This window comes from Desmodus rotundus, chromosome 8 (genome assembly GCF_022682495.2).
Source record: "Desmodus rotundus isolate HL8 chromosome 8, HLdesRot8A.1, whole genome shotgun sequence".
In the NCBI taxonomy this organism is placed as follows: domain Eukaryota; kingdom Metazoa; phylum Chordata; class Mammalia; order Chiroptera; family Phyllostomidae; genus Desmodus; species Desmodus rotundus.
In genome coordinates, this window is record NC_071394.1 from 587,527 (window position 1) to 607,117 (window position 19,591).

Genomic DNA, 19,591 nt, shown 5'->3' on the forward strand with positions numbered 1-19,591 from the left:
AAACTCTCACACCCACATCCTTGTCTCATGCACCCAATCTACCTTCCGCTTTGCTCTGTGCCTGCCACCAGTGTCGACAGCCCTCCCCTGCAAGTTCAGCTCCTTCCTGCTTCTTGCTCTTTCCCTTTAAGCCTGGAGGGCTCCCGCTTCTCCCGCTGCCAGGCAAAGGGAGTCTTGGGGCCTTTGGAACACTCCCTTGGCCAGACAGCTGCCCCAGGGCAGGCAGGACTGACGGGCACAGGGGAGAGGGCACTGGGAGCCACTCAGGGAGGCAGCACAGCCAGGAGTGCAGGCGTGCCCAGCGGCCAGCATACGTGGGAAGCTTTAATGTCTGTACTCCGGGGTGTGGGGCAGAGCGGGGCGAGGCTGGCAGGGCAGGCCTCAGTCACCAGATGAACATGGGCTTGCCATCGTCGTGCGCCAGCTGGTTGAGGCAGGAGAGCAGCAGCAGCGCGTCGCTGAGCGTGCTGGGGTGCACAGTCTCCACAAGCACGCGCTGCAGGAAGTCGACGGTGAAGGAGCCGCCCTCAGACACAGCCAGCTCAGGCCGCTCTCGCAGGATGCCGTAGTCATTCACCAGCTGCTCGGTCAGTGCCGGGTGCACCCGCCCGTTGTAGCCCAGGCTCTGCAGCCGGTTCATGATGCTCACGTAGCGCTGTGTGAGCGTCTGGCACAGCTCCTCATCCAGCTTGTGGTTACTAGGGTTCAGAGAGGCCTGGGGAAGAGGGAGGGGATGTGGGCAGGTGGCAGGCAGAGGATCCAGGAGCCTCATCACCTGTTCCACAACCACCAGGGATTAGGGACTGAGCTGAGGCCACAAGAAACTGAACATAGAGAGCATGGCTGGGAGCCTGAGGGTGAAGGGATAATGAGGAAGGGTCTCCTACTGCCTCCAGGGTTACCGAGTGGGGACCCAGGAGACACCACCTGGGGGCTTTCTCAGGCCTCCTCCTGGCTCCCTGCCTAGGCTTCCTCTCAGCCTCCCACTTAGACACCTCCTCTGTACCTCAGGCTGCATCCTCGGCACTCTGCACACACCCTGCCGGAGTCACTTCCCACCCCTCATGCTGACTTGACCGCCCCAGGCCAGAGCCATCTGAGCCCTGTCTCTCAGCACAGGGGGTCATGCTACTCCTTGGGTGTCTGCCCCCAGTGCCTGGACCTGGGCACTGACAGTGGCTGGGTTGTCCCCACCTGTTCTTCATCATCTGTGCCACACTAGCTGGGCAGTGACACAGTTTCTCACCATGAATTCAGTCCCTCCTCTCCCTTCCTGATGTGGCCTCCTAGACATGTGACCTGGGCGGTCACACAGGGCACCAGGCTCAGAAGGGCCCTGCATTCAGAACTATGGGTCTGAAGTGTTAGTCTGTTGGGGTGTCTCTCTGCCTGAGCTCTCCTGTGGTTCCCACTGCTCCAGCTCTTGGGGCCAGGGCAGACCTGCAAGGTTCTGCTCTGGTCCTGCTTGCTGCCTTCCAGCCATTCACTAGATGCCTGCCAAGCTGGTTGCTAACCTAATGTGAATGCCCAGACAAGTCGCTTAGGCATCACCTCCTCCAGGAAGACCACCCTGTCCTCCCCTCCCCAGAGGGTCATGTAAGCCGAGTGCTGGGCTCATGGCTGGGTGCAGCTGAAGTGAACCCTGACCCCTGGCAGGTGCATCCAGAGCTCTATGCGCAGCCTCTCACTTCCAGGTCGGTACCAGGACAGGCCTGTCTCCCTGACTCTAGCCTTCTCTTGGCCCCTGGGTCTTCTCCTCCCATTTGCCTGTTCCCAAGCCTCAGGGGGAAGGACTAAGAAGCTCAGCCAACACTGGAGGGTAAGCGAGCGAATGTTATGCCAGGATGGTACAGAGCACTGTGGGTGGACAGCTTTAAGCCCTGGCCCATGCAGGGACAAGACCCATGGCATGCTCAGCCCGGTGCACAGATCTTGAGAGGTGACCAGAAGTTCAGCGGGGAGCAGACTGTGCCCGCCCACCCTGTCAGGGTGCTGGCCCCAGGAGAGTAGTGTGGGCTGAGAGACAAGGCCAGGGCTGCCCCAAGGAAGTGATCTCTTGAGAGTGGAGTGGGGAGCTGGTGGGGAAGAGGAGGACAAGCACCCTGGGTGGGGCGCATGGGCGTGGCCGCCACCCAAGCTCTGAGAAACAGAGCAGAGGAGAGCAGGTGAAAGGCCCTGTTCTGAAGGGGCGGAAACTCAGGGGCGGGTTTTGTGGTTTTAAACGACCGAGCTGACCACTGTAGGCGAGTGGGCAGAACCCGGCAATGGAGGGCCAGGGCTGTGCTCATCGCTCCTGCAGATAGTCTCCACGGCAGGCAGAGGACGCGGCAGACACGTGGGGCTGTGCCCTGGGTTCCCTACGAGCTGAGGTACAACAGAACGCTCTCCCTCTGCCCCAGACCCTGTCTCACCACCCACTCTGGCTGGTGTTCCTGTTGTACCAGTTGTTAAATATTTTGAATAATCTCCTTGCCCTAAATGCATTATTTAAAAACAAAAGCGACGTAAAATAAAAGGATATAAGTGCTCGACTTCAGAAAGAAAAAGCAAATCCGAAGGCAGCAGAAGGGGAAGTAACAGAGCAGAAATGAGGAAACAGAATCCAGAGGATCACTAGAGAGGATCATCCAGACAACGCTGGCAAAGCGGGCACAGTCCGCGGAAGAGGACAGGCATCCCTGCTTTCCCTTAGGTAAAGAAACTCCCCGCGGAGACTGCAAGGCCACGTTGCCGCAGCAAGCTCTGACGTCACTAAATCCGAGCCAATGGAATAAGACTAGGGCTGTGAGCTACGCCCCCTCGGTCCAGCTCCGCCCCCTGGGCCAAGTTTCCGGACCTCTCAATTCCTGACGGGCCAAGGGGTTGGTAGCAGGGCCCAGGGACACCTGACTTTTGAATCTCTTACATTTACGACCGCAACATGGCAGAGGTCTCTAAAAAAGCAGCGAAGCTAGAAGTCATCAATAACAGCAAACAGAGTCCCAGCGCAATAAAACCCACCAGGGATGGATGTGGTTTGTGATCAGAATATCTTCCCTAGCGTCTCCATATATTATGAGAAAAAGGAGAGGGGAAAAGTCATGTGGTTGTCTCATCAGAGACAGAAAAACATTCTAAAAAATTCAGTTGCTCATGGTTAAGAAAAAACCCAAAAATTCTCAACAAATCAGGAAGAGACAATCTCTTAACCTGGTGCTGCAGATCCTGGGCCTGGCTCCTCCGGCTCCTGGCCTAGTGCCTTCCTGAACTCTAAGAGGCTGGAGGCTAAAACCCCTTTTTCAGACTCTCCTGTGACCTGGTTTCTGCCATGGTGTGTCCACTAGGAAAGTCCCTGGTGTGCTGGCATTTTTACTGGCTGTAGAGCAAAAAAGCCCAATTTTCTATCCTTCCTGGAGCCTCCGGAACCACGCAAACACTTACAATAAACCCCTTTCTGCTTACATCGGCTCAAGTGGGTTCTGTTTTCTGCGGCTGAGAACAGGCTAATCCAGCAAACAGAACAGACCGTTCTCAACAGGAAGCTAGGAGTGCGTGCCCCAGTCCAGGCAGACACAGAACGCGGTGGCCGTGCTATGCGCCTCTCTCAAACACTGCCCACAGTGATTGTCTGCAGAGAAAAGCCAAGATGATGGTATGCGAGCTACGGAGACTAGTAAGAGGGTCGGCAAGGTAGCTGGAAAACAAATCATTACACAAAAAGCAAAAACATTCTCAGTAGGCCGGGGAGTGGGACCTGGGGGAGCTCCAGGGAACACCGTGGACCTCGCTGGACACAGACACAAGGTACAGCCTTCAGTCAGCCTCACTGGTGCAGCTGGACTCGGGGCCTCTGAGGGGCTGGGTGTCAAAAGGAAGGAGTCAGAGCATCCCGATAGAGCAGATCTTTGCAAGTGGGTAGAAGAGCTGACTGGCATGTGCTCTTAGTTGGGCTGAAAAGGTGGCATAATTGCCCGCAAACTTACACTAAATGATAGCTAGGTTCAGTGATCAAAGTCAGTGAGTCCTGGGTGGGGGGAGGTAGAAGAGGGTATGGGGGATAAGTAGTGATGATGGAAGGAGACTTGGGGTGGTGAACACACAATTTCATATATGGAGGATGTATTATAGAATTGTACATCTGAAACCTATGTAACTTTATTAACCAATGTCACCCTAAGAAACTCAATAAAAAAAGAAAAACAGGTAAAGTTAAAAAAAAAGTCAGTGCACCCTCATTGAAAATAGGACTCTGCTAAAGCTTATGGTGCTCATGGAGCCAGCAGCCGGGGCCTGGACAGGGCCGGGCTTGGCCAGGGTCAATGTGTCTGCGTACGATTCAAGAATCCAGCGACTACAAGCACTGGAGGTTGGCGTGCGGCGAAGCAAACAAGATTCTCTGCTGAAGGGAAGCATGAGGCTGGAATCGGGGGCAGATAGGAACCAACAAAGCAGGCAGCCAAGCACGCAGGGAGACCTTGGGACCAGGATGCGTGTTTTTGGTCCTCTGATGTCAGCCCACTGCAGGGGTGACCAGCCGGGGGAGTGTCCACACAGGTCCCCAAGGCAGCTTCTGTGCACATGGGCTCCAGTGGAGCCACCTCTGAGGAGCTCGGGCACAAGCACCGGACCCTGGCCGCGCCTGTCATTGCTGATGGAAGGTGAGTGAGGCCAGTGGCTCTGGGACTGGTGACATAGTCGCTGAGTGGATGACCAGATGAGAGTGGTGGCAAATGACACAGGCTCCCCAGGCGTTGCCAACACGGTGGCGGAGGCGCTGGCTCGGGGGCGCTGAGCTCCTTGACATCCTCAAACTCCAAAAGAGAAAACACTGCCTTACACACATTCCACTCTCCTCTTCCTGCTCTTGTCTAAAGAGTCTCGGCTTAGTGCTGTGCCTTAAAATCTGCAGCATAGGCAGTAGCTCACAGAGGGGCCCAGGAATGCAGAGTCTGCACAGCTACGTCCCCCACTGAAGGGCGATGCGCTTTCACCTTCTTCCATTTGATCGGGTGTTTTCAAACAACAGGAACTCTCTTTACACAGAGATGCTAGTACCTACTACGTGGACAACTAGACTGTGCTCATAAATAAATGTGTCTTTGCAACTAGACATCACATGCAGCATTTAAGAGACATAAATATTGTGCTTCTACCACATTGTTTACCGATTTGTAAACAGCCATGGCTCTCGTGACCCAGCAGTGGCTTCAGGGGTCCCGGACAAGAGTCAAATGTGGTCACACCAAACATGACCAAGGTGGCCCCGTGACACGAGCAGCAGAAACGACGGGTGTGTAGAAATAACCTTCATGGTAAAGATGTGCAACTTCCCCCTTTTCACCCATAAACCTATGCAAAATTAGTTTCTGGAACTTGAAGGACTAACCCTAAATTTCATATGGAATAAATGAGGGCCAAGAGGAGCCGAGACGATGTGGAAGAAGAGAGATGTGTAAGTTCTGTCACCCTTCTGGGAGGGGGACAGTAGGGGGCCAGAGATGCCCCCAGATCATGCCGGGGCCTGGGAGAAGGGACTGGCAGCCCACCTTGGCCCCCATCCTCCAGGCTTAAGCAAGACATGGAAAGTACAAGAAATAAAGGAAGAGGCGGGTAACCCTGACCACATTACAATTCAAGACCAAAGGCACCTTCACCAAACGGAAAGACCAGCTCAAGCCTGGGCATGGATGAACCCGCCATAACCAACATCATTCCTGCCCAATCACACACCCAGGTCAACTGTGCACAGACAGCCCAGAGGAGGTGGCCAGGAGCACAGAGGGCTCTTTCCCAAGGGAAAGACCCCCACCAGTCTGGGGAGGGACCCTGGAGGCCGCTGCAGTGGCAGAGGGGGAGAGTACACACCTGACCAGGCCCAGACCCTCCCCTGCCCTGGCTGGGACCACAGGCTCCTGCGGTTAGATGCCCTGGACACTGCTGGCCACTTGGACTGAGCACAGTGCTTCCTCCATCCCCGAGTGCACTTGGATTCCACTTTGCTCATCTGGCTGGATCGCAGGGACCCCCCAGCAGTCCCCCAAGGGCCAGCATGCCTCACATTCCTGCCAGGTGCCCCGGCAGGCCCTCTGGTTGTGAGTGGGAGGCAGGCACCACATACCTGGATGATCTTCTCAGGAATGTTTGAGACAGTGAAGCCGTAGAGGCGCACCCGCTCAGGGAAGATGCTGGAGAGGATCCTACGGTCCAGCTGGAAGGCGATCTCCCCTACCAACCTCTCCCAGGCCAGCTGCTTTGGCTCTGGGGACAGCAAGAGGTGGAGGGAGTAGGCAGAAGCTGTGGTCAGCAGCCCAGGCAGGTGCCCTGGGGGTCTCTGAGGGCAGCAGGGTGGCCCCCAACCACAGTGAACCCCATTATAGCACTGACCTCGGGGGCTGTCAGGGAACTTGCTGGTCTTGCGGTGGGCCAGCTTTCGATCCAAGTCCAGGACACTTTTCCGAGATGTTTCGGGGACACATGGGCCCCGGGTGTTGACAGAAGCCGGGGAGGATGAGGTTCGGGGTGGGGAGTGGGGGTTTCGTGGAGGGGAGTGGGGGGTGGGGGAGGGCCGGGTCACGGAGTGGGTGGTCCTTTGGGGACTGTAGTTGGTGGCAGCTTGGGGGACAGGAGCAGGGGCAGAAGGGAGGACTGAGATGGCCGGGGAAGCAGCTGGGGCAGTGGGGACAGAAACAGGAGCCGCTTGTCCCTGGGAAGCGCCCGGCTGGGTTTGGGCACCTGAGGTGCCGTAGGAGAAGGCTGTCATGGAGCCGGGCTTGCCCACGGTGCTGACAGGGGTGGAGGTCTGGACGGGCTCACCCACGAACGTAACACTGATGGGCTCGGGGTCCTGGGTCAGCAGGGGATGCTCGGTGGAGAGTGGGACTGATGACAAGATGAGGCAGAGAGGAAGGGAGGAAGATAAGGGCAAGGCAGGACCAGGGGCTGGCCTGGCAGGGGGCCCCTCCCTCTGCACCAGTTACCTTTGGAGGTGGCAGCAGGCCCCGCACCAGAGGAGGGATGGGGTCCGGAGGGGTATCCACGGAGTGGCTCTGGCAGCCGCACCCTTGGGGCCTCCGACAGCACCGTGTTACCCATGGGGTTTGCCAGAAGGTTCTGAGAAACACCTGGAGGGGCAGCCGTGGAGGCGAGCAGGGGGCTGCTCAGAGACAGGGCCGGGGGGCCCACCAAGGGGCTGCTTGGAGTCAGGGGGCCGGTAGAAGGAAAGCCCATGGAGCTGGCCAACGTGCCCACTGGGGACATGGGCATGGAGCCAGTCAGCTGGCTGCTTGGAGTCAGGGGGCCGGTAGAAGGAAGGCCCATGGAGCTGGCCAATGTGCCCACTGGGGACATGGGCATGGAGCCAGTCAGCTGGCTGCTTGGAGTCAGGGGTCCAGTGGAGGGCAGGCCCAGAGAGCTGACTAGTGTGCCCACCGTGGGCATTGCCATGGGGCTGGCTAGGTGGCTGTTCACAGGGCCAGTCAGGAGGCTGGCAAGTGTGCTGTTCTGTGTTATGGGCCCTGGGGAGGGCAGCAGCGTGTTGAAAGTTCCCATCATGGGGCTCACGATGGGGCCTGTCGAGGGGCTGGGCTGTGGGCCGTTTAGCATGTCCGCCAGGGGTGCCAGAGCCATAACCCCCACTTCTTCCAGGACAGGTTCATTTGCTGCAGCCGGATGCGGGGGCAGGAAGACACCTGGGGGACACAGAGAAAGCACTGAGACCCCAAAGGGCCCCGGGGGAAGAGGGCTCTGTTCCCACTGTGGCAGGGCCTGGACCAAGGTGCCCATCTGCATCTGAGGAGCTGACCAACCTCTCCAAGCCTCACTTCTCAGGTGAGATCCCAGACCAGGGGCCTGGCCCCTCTGGGGGAGCCTTGCTCCTCCCAGGCTCACTTCTCTAAACACCTGCTCCCCAGCCACGGGGACCTTCCATAGCTGCCTACCCCTAAACTCAGCTCACTGTAGGAGCTGCTGACCCCTTGTTGAGGAGAGGAGAGTCTCCTGGCGGCTGGACTCCCAGGTGGTCTGCTGGGGGGTAGTGGGCCCCTGACATCTGTCCTTGCAGGTGGGGGACCCTCAGGGAAGCCAGAGCTAGAACAGGTGGGAAGCTTCACATGGTGCCAAAGGTGTGACTGGCCCCTGCGTGAGGCCCCTGCCTACCCATGAACAGTGCAGGCAGGAACAGGAGCTAAAACTATACAATTATAGGAAGATATTGAGGATGACATAGCAGTCAATCCCCACGACTTTGGATTAGGCAATGGATTCTTAGACATGACACCAAAAGCAGGAGCAACAACAGGTAAATTGTGTGTAATCAAAATTAAAGGCTCCTCTCTCCCAAAGGACATTGTCAAGAAAATGAGGAGATAACCCACAGAATGGGAGAAAATATTTGCAAGCCATACATTTGATAAAGGGCTTGTATCCAGAAAATATGAAGAACTCTTACAGCTCAATAATAAAAAGACAAATAGACCAATTTAAAAATCAGCAAAGGATCTGAACAGATATTTCTCAAAGACGATATACAAATGGCCAAAGAACACATGAAAAGATGCTCAGCGTCATTAGTCATCAGAGAATTGCAAATTAAAACGAGAGACTAGTTCACACCCCCTAGAATGTTTATAATCAAAAAGTCAGGTGATAAGTGTTGGCCAGAATGCAGAGAAATTGGAACGCTCATACATTGCTGGTGGGAAGGTAAACGAGGGCAGCCACTTTGAAAATACAATCTGGCAGTTTCCCAAACAGTTAAACATAGTTACTGTGTGACCCAGCAATTCGACTCCTCGATATCAATGCAAGAGAAATGAAAACAATTTACACACAAAAATTGCACATGAATATTTATGGCAGTGTTATTCATAATAGCCAGAAGGAGGAAACAAAAGAAGAATGGACAAACAAAATGTGTTGTGTCCATTAGCAGCATAATCTTCATCCATAAAAAACCCTAATGCCACCAAGAAGCACTGATTCATGCTACAACACAGATAAACCTTGAAAACATAGTGCTAAATGAGAGAAGCCAGGCACAAAACCACATACATATTATTCCATGTACATAGAATGTCCAGGATAGGCAAATTCACAAAAACAAAGTAAATTAGTGGTTGCTTGGGTTTCTTTTCGGGGTTGATGAAAGTGTTCTAAAATCATTGTAAGGTTTGTACATATCTGTGAATGTATGAAAAACCATGAAGTTGTACACTTTAAATGGGTGAATTGTGTAGTATCAATTGTAGGGTATTGAATTATATCAATAAAGTTGTTACATAAAAAAGGATTCATTGGGGTCAGAGGAAGGACATATTCATGGTTCAGAGGCCAGTTAAGTGCATGCCTGGGTGGCACTGCAGGCTGTGTCCGATGCTCAGGGCCAAGACTGCATGGGCCTCAGTCACAGACACGGAGTCCGTAGGGGCTGCGACCCGTCTGAGTCACTGATGAGAATCTCAGGAGCAGCCGCGCTGCTGTCTCTGGCTGGGAGACAGGGACACGAGTTTGGGGAGCACCGGACCCCAGGTGTGAGCAGGAGTGTTCTGACCCAACAGGGGCCAGGGGCTGAACCTCTGTTTAGGAGATTCCAGTCCCACAGCGTTGTACTCCGGTGCTTAATGTATCAGTGACCGTTTTAACCTTTTTGTAATCTACATTTAATTGATTTAGATTTGTGAGTTGAAATCTTCTTGGGTTTTAGTACAGTATCAGAAACTTAAAGATAACTGTAGAGTCACTGCATTTATGTGTTTATTTTATATGTATGAATTATTTAGGGTCCAAGGTTTGTTTGTTACCTCCGACAGCCGAAGTGAAAAAGAAAAGCAAAAGCTTTAAGATTTGCAAATGTAGTTTAGGGTGTTTTCAACTGTTTCACTGAACTGATTCACGCCCCCACGTGCTCCTAGCTGGGGCAGCTCGTCCTTCTCTACAGGCCCAGGCCGGGGCCCAGGTCTGCCCACCTCCCGCGGCCTCTCCGGTCTCGGATCCCTCCGTCCGCCGCGCGTACGTCGGTACCGAGGGTAGTAGTGGAGACTTGGGTTCTACCCAGGTGGCCAGAGGCTGGGTTGAGGGAACGGGGGCGTGGAGTCGGGGCGGGCCCTGACCTGGCAACACAGCAAGCCTAGGGCTCCCGCCGAGTTCCAGGCAGGGACTCCGCTTGGGGGCGGAGCTAGAGAGCTGGGCCCGACGGGGCGGAGCCCTGACGATGCACAGCCCCGAATGGAGGCGGAGCTGAAGTGAGAGGCGGGCTTATCGTATTAGAGTGGGTGGTGACCCGGGAGACTCCGTATGGAGGCGGGGCTGGAGTGCTGCGCAGGGCCCAACGGGGCGGGGCCTTGGTGAGGCGGGAAGACGCCCGCTTCTGACGCTAGAGGACCGAGAGCGGAGGCTAGACTTACCTAGGTAGTCGAGTGGGCAAAGACGGCAAAAGAGTGGGGGAGGGAGAGAAAGGAAATCGGGGCGGGTCCTGAGGGGAAACGGGGCCTTGAGGGAGGACGGGGTCCGGAGGGGTGGGGACAGGTCGTGAGAGAAGACAGAGGCCGTCCTGGGGACTGGGGAGGGCGCTGCTGAGGGGAGGGAGTGGGGCGGGCGTTTCTGTGAGTCAGTCACTCAACCCGGCCCGCCCCCCGCGGGTCTCCACCGTGAGCCAGCCCGCCGCGACCCCCGGCGTCCCCGCCGCCCGTCGCCCCGGCCTCTGTCTCCCTCGCAGCCGGCAGCCGTGCCCTCCCAGGTCAGCGCGCCCCCCGCCACGCGCTGCGCCAGAAGGCCGGCCGCCGCTTTGCGCCCCGCAGCGGCCGGCGCGGACGGGCAGACGGACCGCCCCGGCTCCCCTGTCACCCTTCTGCCGTCCCCACTGCGCTCGGACCGTCCCCGTCGTCCCGTGCCTGCCTCGCCCGCAGAGAAAGACGCGCACCGAGAGGGAGGCCGCCCGCTGCGGCAGCTCCGCGCCCCGAAAGCCGTGCCTCCCGGCCGCGTCTGCGCCGCCGGCCTGGGGTCCGCGGGCCCCGCCCCACTGCCGGGCCTCGCCGCCTGGGGGCGCGGGGCCATAGCGCTCGCACACGGTCCCAACGCCGGCTCGCCGAGCCCTTTTTTCGGCCGACCTCCCCTCGGGGAACGCTCGCCTGTCCCGAGGTTGCTTTGCCAGCCTCCCTGCCTGCCCGGACCCGGGGCTGCTGTCCCTGCCGCCCTTCGCCCCGCGCACCCCCCACGCCCGCGCCTCTCTCCCGCCCCGCCTGCGCTCTGAGCTTGCGCCGCGCCCCGCCCCCGACTGGACGTCCCAGTCTCAGGCGCGCCCCGGGCGGGAGCACACACAGCCTGGGTCCACCTGTCGAGGGGCCCGAAGTCGTCAGTTAAGCTAACACGGTGTCCACTCCTGTCGTCCTCCCCGACAGCCACACCCTTGCAACCGCCTGAAAGGTCCGGCTGCAGTCCAGGGCTCCTGGCCGCCCCGCAGTTCTGCACCACAGTGGGTGGCTTGGGGACAGCTGCCCCGCCGTCCCCTACCCTTCTCCTCCCAGCGGGGCTGTGAGGGGCCTGGCACTCCTGCCGTGAGCACAAGCGAGCCCGGGCTGCACTTCCTCCGTGCCGTCCTGAGTGGGGACCGGCCGAGCTGGGGCTGCGGGGGTGCAGGTGGGGTCGTGCGCAGGGGAGCGAGGGCACAGCTGGGCTGGCCCAGAAACAGGAGTCGGAGGTCGCGTTCACCAGAGTAAAGCGGGAGTAAGAGCCTGAGCCCACGAGGAAGGCCAGTCGCGGAGAAAAGAGCAGGCGGGGCTGCAGGGTGACGCGGTGGCTGAGAGAGGTCCTCGGAGGCAACTACAGGGGCCGTGCGCGCGGACGGAGAGCGCTGCAGTCTCGGGGTGGCGCCAGCAGCCTCCCCAGCGCAGCCGCAGACGCATCCCGCACTGGTCTTTGTTTTGTTTTGTTTTGTCCCTCACATCCACGCAGCTACTTTTCTCGTTAAATAACATGAATCAGTTTTTCTCACTGTTAGTTCAGGGCATCCTCCTCCACCTGGATGCCTGCAGCCCTCAGGCCAACCCATCCTCCTGCCTCAGTCCAGCCCATTTTCCCCACAGCATCTGGAGTGATCTCCTAACTTTCTATGAAATTATGGCAGTGACAGGGGTTAACAGGATCGTACAGGTTTCAAGTGTGCATTTCTGTGATACAACGTCCGCGTACTGCACGGTGGGCCCACCAACCCAAGTCCAACCATCTGCTGCCATGTGTCAGGCCTCCACCCCGACCCTGCCTTTCCGCTTCCCTCTGCAACCACCGCTCTGCCGTCCGTGTCTTTGGGATGACCTTCCCGAGGCACAGACACGATTACTGCCTGTCAGAAGCCACCAGTGTCTGCTATTGCCTTTAGGGACAAGTCCAAACTCAGCACATCATGTGCAGCCCTCGGCAGTCGGGGCCTCTGACCCTCTAGCTACATTGGTCACCTCTCACTGGCCCAACCCAAACAAACACTCCCTGCCACAGACACAGCACACACTTGTGCACACAGAATAAACACATGCACCCATACACATCACACACATCCACACGCTATCACACAGCATCAGCCAACAGCCATAGACCATACATAACGCACTCTCACATTTTCCCACTCACACAACACATCCCAGTCACACGCCTACACCACACATACCACACAACACACACATGTCACACTACACACTCCTGGACCATACATACTTGCACACACATTCACATGCTTACACACCCCTGCTAATGACTGAAACAACAGGTGATTCGAGTTGTACATACTCACACCCCCCACTCCATGCCTGCACCCTCACTGTCACACACGGACTGCACACTCGGTGCACACACATGCGCAGCCCGGGCTTTAACCACATCGACCTATAGCCCATTCCTGCTCCCCAGGTCCAGGCCCTTCACAAGTTGTTCCTCCTCCTGGAATTCCCTCGCCCCCTTTGCCACCAGCTGTCTGGGCTCACCTCCTCCAGAAAGCCTTTCCTAACCCCTAAGCTTAGCCCTTCAGGAGCTGGAAAGCCAGAAGTGGTCCAAGGATTTTCTGTGAATCAAACCTAAGAGGAGGAGGCTTGCTTGGTTAGCCTGGGTTAGGAAACCAGAGTCTATTTTCTTAAACTGTGAGATTTCTTAAATGTCATCTGTCCCTGTGTGCATTAGTTTTGTCACCCTATTATTTCAGAGTCAGTAGAATCTTTCACACAAGAGGGGCTGGTGTGCTTGTCATCAGTAAGGGGGGACCGTTAGACTGGTCCCATGACACAGCCAGGTTGGATGGCAGGGAACACAGTGGGTAGGGAGCAAGGGGGGCGGCTTTCCACAGTAAAGACTTTGAGCTGAAAGTGGGGTGGTGGGGACGGAGCACAGACTTCAGGGCTTTAGTGTCCTAGTGGAAAGGACAAGCTCTTAATCAGAAGTGTGTCCAGTTCGGGGAGACCTAAGTTACAGGTTCTCACTGGGCCTGCAAGAGCCTCTAAAGGGATCTCCCCTTCTAGCGGAGGGTTGAAACCCACAGTGGTCAGGCTTGTCGGGGGTGGAGGACAGCGCCTGAGCAGCCTGGAAGCAGCGGTGATTACGTTGAGCCAGGGGTGCCGAAGGTGCTCTTGGAGCTCAGAAAGAGAGAGGTTTTTAGTCCCAAATGCCATACAGAGGTTCAGAAGGGTACGGCACCTAGGAAGCCACTTAGGACCTTTCTAGAACAGCAATGTCAGGGGCCACTGCCAAGCTGTAGAAGAGGCTTATGAGACAGAGACGGAAAGAACAGAGTCCTCTCCGGAAAGGAGATAGTTTTACACATGAGTGAAGAGAGTGGGGTCCCAGCAGGCAGGGGGACAGGGAGGAAGGACTTTGTAAGGAGGAGGAGGGGTATGGATGTAACAACCACTGCATTTTGTCACCTCCTAGCCGTATAGAATTGTTACCAGCACTCTGTGATAGCCAATGACTCCTGTTGTCACACTCTGGGGTCTTGCCACCCCCAAAACTCTCCCTCTGACCTCTTCAATGCCAACCACTCTCCGTCCCCAGCTTTCCCTTCCTCAGGTGCCTGCCTTGGTCCTGTCCTCACACTCAGCTGTGCAGCCCCTTTGGCCCCAGGCCTCTGAGTGCCTGCCTGACTCGGGCCCTCCGCTCCAGGCCTAGCTCCACAGAGCGTCACTTCAACTGCTTCTCTTCAAACGCCTGCAACTTCTTTGCCCGTTCTCGTCTCACTGTTCTTGAATCTCCAGCCCCAGGGCTCTGCCACACACTAATTCCCAAACCTCCAGCTTCAGTCCCAGTTTCTGCCCTTGGCTTCTAGATTTGGGTTGTCAATTGCCCACTGGCCATCTCTGAGTGGACAGCGATGGGGAGAGGGACACGGGTGCTAAGGGTGAGGGGTGGGGGAGAAGCGCGGGAGGCTGAGGGTCAGTAACATGTCAGACCCAGTAGGCCAGCACATTTGGATTCCAGAGCTGGGAAGTTCCCAGTCTATGGAGCTGCTGGGAAGTTCAGCGGAGGAGAAGGGTGTGGGCTGGGGCTCCTACCACCAGGTAAGTGGGACTGGTGCCTTGTTTTGCCCTTTCATTCCAATGGTCCTGTGTCCTCATCCTCCCCTTACCTGGTGGGGCCACTGCCCTACAAGTTTGTTACTATCTGTGCCCTTCTCCCCATGACTCCCGAGACCCCAGCACATGGTCCGTCCCCTTTGGTGCAGCCTCACACTTCCCCTCCCACTCTCCTTGAATTCAGGCCTCTTATAGTTACCCTGGCGTTGAGAAGGGCCACTTGCCGTCTCACTATGCCCGCTGGTGAACCCGCTGATGCCCAGGGCACCCGCCTGCGTCTTGATTGCTGACTTGAGCTCGTGATTCTCCCGAATGAGCCGCACCAGCTTCTTCAGTTCCTCATTTTCCCTCACCAGCCTCTCGATCTGATGCCGAAGCCCCTCATAACTGGTGAGTAGAGACATGCCCCAGGGCAGCAGGAAGGGTGCCGCCCACTGGAGGGCACTGCACCTGGAGGCTGCCCAAGGCCCCGGGCCTTGCCCGGGCTGGAGGAGGGCGCCACAGTTTGCAAGTGGCAAGGCTGGCCCAGGGGGTATTGTGAGGTCAGAGGCCATGCCCTCCTCCTTGCCCTCTCTGCTCTAATAGGCTCTGCTCTCTGTGCCTCCAGGCCTGTGCCCAGGCTCTGCCTCGGCTTGGAATGTACAGTCCCCATCTCTGTCCAGACAGCTTCACTCTTAAGGTGCCCCCTCTGTGAAGCTTCCTCTCGCCCATGGCAAGCTAATCACTATGCTCTCGGCTTCCCCCACAGATGTGTTTTCTATCGTGGCACTTACCTGGCTCTGTCTCGTTAGCTCTTTAAGGCTGTTTTACTCCCCACATTGACGGCAGGGTTGTGGGACTCCCCAGAGCTCAGCAGAGGGCCTGGTGCACTGTAGGTGGGTAGGTAATCAGTGAATATCTGGTGAACGAAAACTCATCCCCTCCTTTCTGGCCAGGGTGCCTTTCCTTCTGATCTTGGGCTCACCCAGGTGTAGCCTGTCATCCTTCTCCTGGGGACATTCTATTCTGGACACCTGGACACTGGGCCATGCTTTCTTCTGACCCCAGGGTGCTCAGAGTCTCTCTCTGACTGCCAGCCCAGGAGCTCCCTTGTCCACACACCTGGCTCCCTATAACCTGGAGTTTCCTTTTCTGGTGACTCGAGTTCCCCTCTTCCAAATCCCCTGGCAATACCCCCTTCGCACCCATAGCTCTGTCATTCCCTGACTCCTTGATTTTTCCTGACTAGACCTTCAAGAATCCAACCACATTTCTTGTCAGGTTCCAAGAACTCAAATCTGAGTCCTGATTGTGACCCCTTTTAAAAGAGCTACCTACACAGAGAACTTTGTGGGCCGGACCTTGGGAGTCAAGTGAGGTCGTGTCTTCGTGACCTCCGCCGGGTCTGCGGGCATCTGCTCTCAAAAAGAAGAGCATGGTGAAATCCAGGTATACGCCAGAGGGCACACTCCTGGCAGGAGGGTGGGGGCGAGGACAGGGTTGAAGATCAGCCAGGGCTGGGGTCAGCCTGAGTTGAGCATTCTACTTGGACCTCACAATGGGGGGACTTGCCCCCACCCTCCTCTGAGGCCCTAGACTGGAATCCTGGCTGAGTCACTCGGGCCCTGGGAACCAGTACCTAGATGTCCTCAGTGGAGCAGGTCTGTGCTCCACACTCTGTGCTGTTTTTTAAAAAACCCTTATCTGAGGATATGTTTATTGATTTTAGAGAGGGGAGGAGGGGGGAGAGAGAGAGACATCAATGTGAGGGAGAAACATAGATCAGTTGCCTCCCGTACGCTCCCCAACCAGGCATTGAACCTGAAACCCTGGTATGTGCCCTGACCAGGAATCAAACCCGCAATGTTATTTTTAAAAATATTTTATTTATTCATTTTTTAAGAGAGGGGGAGGGAAAGAGCAAGAGTGGAAGAGAAACATCAATATGCAAGAGATACATCGATAGTTGTCTCTCACATGCTCCCAACTGGGGACCCGGCCCACCACCCAGGCAAGTGCCCTGCCTGGGAATCGAACCGGCAACCTTACAGTTCTCAGGCTGGCACTCAGTCCACCAAGTCACACCAGCCAGGGGAAACCTGCAACCGTTTGCTGCACAGACAACGCTCCAACCAGTGGAAGCACCCGGCCAGGGTACACCCTCTGCTCGTTGTAGAACATCTCTGCTTGGCTTTCCTCCAGCAGGTGAAAACAGGCTTCCCATCTAGCCTTCTCAGTCCTCTTCCTCTCCATGTGTCGATGCCACCTTTACCATCTGTGATGGTTTGATTTTACATGTCAGTTTGGCTAGGCCGTGGTGCCCAGGTGTTTGTGTGAGGAATTTTGTAGATGTGATTAACTTTAAAAGAGATAACTCTCAATCACATAGGTGGGGGCTTGATCCAATCATCTGAAGGCCTTAAATGCACAACACTGAGATTTTCTATGGAAGAAGAAATCCTTTTCTCAACAGTCCTAGAAATCCCATCTGTGCTTCCAGCCTGCTGGCCTGCTCTGCAGATTTCGGACTTACCAGCCCCCACAACTGTATGAGCCAATTCTTTAAAACAAATCTTTGATAAGAACTCTGACTGATGCATCATCTCTATTTCCCTTAAAGCACTTCTTTAAAGTGCTTCTTTCCTCCCAAAAATACATATCGAGCACCGACTGGGTGTCAGGCGTTTTGTTAGGGGTGAGGGCTCAGTGCTCGTTACCGTCTGGCACGGTCCCTGCCTTACTGACTGTGCAGCATCACGGGGAGCAGTGGGAATTGCGTAATCACATGGGAATGTCGAATGGCCACGTCATGGTGGGAGAGGGGTTGTGGGTGGATCAGATGTGGTCAGCTCAAGGCAGCCTTCCTTCCGTGAGGAAGCTGATGACGGAGATGCTATGGCTCTCTGGTGTAGGAACAGCTTCCCAACAGAGGGCACAGCCTGTGCAGAGGCCGTGGGGTAGGGGCCTGATGGAAGGAAATGAAAGGTGCTGGCCTGAGATGGGGCAGAGGAGGGGACAGGATGTATGTCTTAGGGAAGGATACAGGGCCCAGGCTGTGACGAAGTCTTGTGGCCAAGGGGGTGATGTTGATCTTCATCCTAAGGGTCTTGGGAAGCCCTTGAAAGGCTTAAGGGAGGGGACGTGGGACTGGATCGAAGGGGAAAGAGCCATTGCAGTCACCCGTGCAGGCTGCGAGGGTGGCGATGCAGGTGGTGGAGAGGAGTGGGCAGAGATGATGAAAGTTTAGTGGCTACACCTGGACTGGGGCTGGGCATGGTCGGGAGCAGGGACGGCCTCGCATTTTCTGGTGTGAATGCCTCTGCCTCCAGCTTTGCCACAGAGCCGCAGCGCGCAGTAGGCCCCTGCCCCGGGCTCCCCCTGCATGCTGAGTTGCAGCCCCTGACCCTTTCTTTGTATTCACCTTCTCCAGGCTCATCTGCTCTCGCTGCTCTTCTTTCCTCTCCATTGTAATTTTCTTGCCTTTTTTGTTGTCCGTGTTGTTATATCATGTATACAAGTGTGTCTTGTATCCAAACCTATCAGGTTTCAGGTTAGGGTAGCAGAAGTTTGGAAAGCAAGGGATTCATCCAAAAATTTATTCACATTAGTTTGGATCATGTTTTTGCTCACTCCCCAGGAAAGAGTCTGGGGAGTGAGAGCTACTGTTTTGTGCTTCGCCCTCCTCTGTCCAGGTCTTCTCTCTTACCACTGGGACAGTGTCACTCTGGACTGGCCCTCAGTTCCTGACTGCCAGGTCACACCTGCAGGAGCGACAGGAGCCTTCTGGTGTCCACTCAGGGTTTGCATTCCCCATGGGCTTGTTAGAATTTGCTGCAAACCTTCAGTGTTTTCCCACTTGCTAACGCTGAGTCAGATCCCCCCTTGGTCGTGGGTCACTGGCTTTTGCACAGTTTGTTCCCATTTACATTTGCCTCATTAGATTCAGCTCAGCGTGTGGGCTTGGCAAGGCCTTCAGGAATCTTTGCTCCCATCTTGGCTTGGGATTCTTTGTTTAATAAGCTTCGTTGTAAAGCCTTCTTCTCAAGGCATAAAGTTGCTGAACAGGAACCTTTAACCTGGAGCCCTCTGTCCACACCCTCTTCTACTTCCTGTCCAAGCAGACGGTATAAATACCTGGTCCTACAGGTGACCACACTGTCCTGTCAAGTGCCTGGGCTCTCCCCCAGGTCCCCACAACCAGTGCACTCTTCCAGTACTTTCCCAGCCGTCCGGGTTGGGGCTGCGGGCAGCCTGGTCTCCAGCCTGCTCTTCTAGCCTCCAGCCTCACCCCTTCAGCTGCAGCCTTTCTCTGCACACCCGCCAAGGCCGGGGGTCTTTCTGACGCCCCCATTGGATCCAGGCAGTCCTCAGAGAGAAGGCTGAGGTGATGCCTCAGGGGGCCAGAGCCCAGTACAGCTTCTGACACATAGTAGGTGCTCAATAAATACATGAATGCATTTTTATTCAACGTTTCTTTCTTTTCCCCACCACAAAGCTAGAGAAGATGTGTTGGCTGGCAGTAGAAATAGGCCAGGTGCTCGCTGACCTTCTGAGTGTTTGCTATGAGCCCCTGGGTTTCTGAGTGAGTCAGTTGTCCCTCAGAGTCTGGAGGACTGTAGGAAGGCAGATGGCCCCAGGACGAGCAGGGACATCTGCTTGACTACCTGGGGCCTTGCCCGCCAGAGCTGTGAAGAAGGGCCTCAGAGGAAGGACTCTGCAGGTCTTGGCTAGAGGTGGAGTCTCCTGCGAGTGTGACCTTGGTCACGGACCCCAGGGGTCATCCAGTTACCCCTCCTCAAAGGCTCAGGGACTAGTGGCCAGGGCAGAGACCAGAAGGGCTCTTTCAGCTCTGGAGCCTTGGCAACTTCTCTGTGTTGTTAATTCCTCTCTGCTTTTTGCAAAGTGTTATTTGGAGGGTGGCAAGAATGGGGGGGGCTGGGAGACCCACATAAAGGCTAGGCATTGAGAGCCATGGAGGGCAGAGTGGTTGGCCCCAAGGGAGGGGAGAAGGATGAACACAGGGGCTCCAGGAGGCATGTGGTTGGGGTTCCAGGTCCTCAGACTCCAAGGCCCCATCTCAGGCCCCT

General features: G+C 56.1%; 1 protein-coding gene and 1 long non-coding RNA gene across 2 annotated transcripts; one reads left to right on the forward strand and one right to left on the reverse strand.

Moving 5' to 3' along the window:
• Window positions 1-287: 287 nt before the first annotated feature.
• Window positions 288-14,929, reverse strand: SPATC1 (spermatogenesis and centriole associated 1). The gene is made up of 6 exons (XM_053930121.2): window positions 14,725-14,929; window positions 7,325-7,667; window positions 6,957-7,210; window positions 6,364-6,858; window positions 6,098-6,237; window positions 288-715 (listed from the first exon to the last, which is right to left on the reverse strand). Exons 1-6 carry the CDS (start codon window positions 14,927-14,929, stop codon window positions 386-388), a joined length of 1,767 nt encoding a protein of 588 aa, XP_053786096.1. The 3' UTR covers window positions 288-385.
• LOC123477861 (uncharacterized) lies at window positions 10,321-17,054 on the forward strand. Its single transcript, XR_006652882.2, has 4 exons — window positions 10,321-10,383; window positions 14,710-14,915; window positions 15,786-15,953; window positions 16,556-17,054. It is a non-coding gene; the product is annotated as an uncharacterized lncRNA (long non-coding RNA).
• Window positions 17,055-19,591: the final 2,537 nt, after the last annotated feature.

Bases quoted from the DNA above. Each gene is read 5' to 3' on its own strand.
- SPATC1 (XM_053930121.2), bottom strand. From the start codon at position 14,929: ATGTCTCTACTCACCAGTTATGAGGGGCTTCGGCATCAGATCGAGAGG. The intron at 6,859-6,956 runs GTAACTGGTGCA...TCTTGTCATCAG, and splicing joins GCCTGCTGCCACCTCCAAAG to TCCCACTCTCCACCGAGCAT. The intron at 6,238-6,363 runs GTCAGTGCTATA...TGCTGTCCCCAG, and splicing joins GTTCCCTGACAGCCCCCGAG to AGCCAAAGCAGCTGGCCTGG.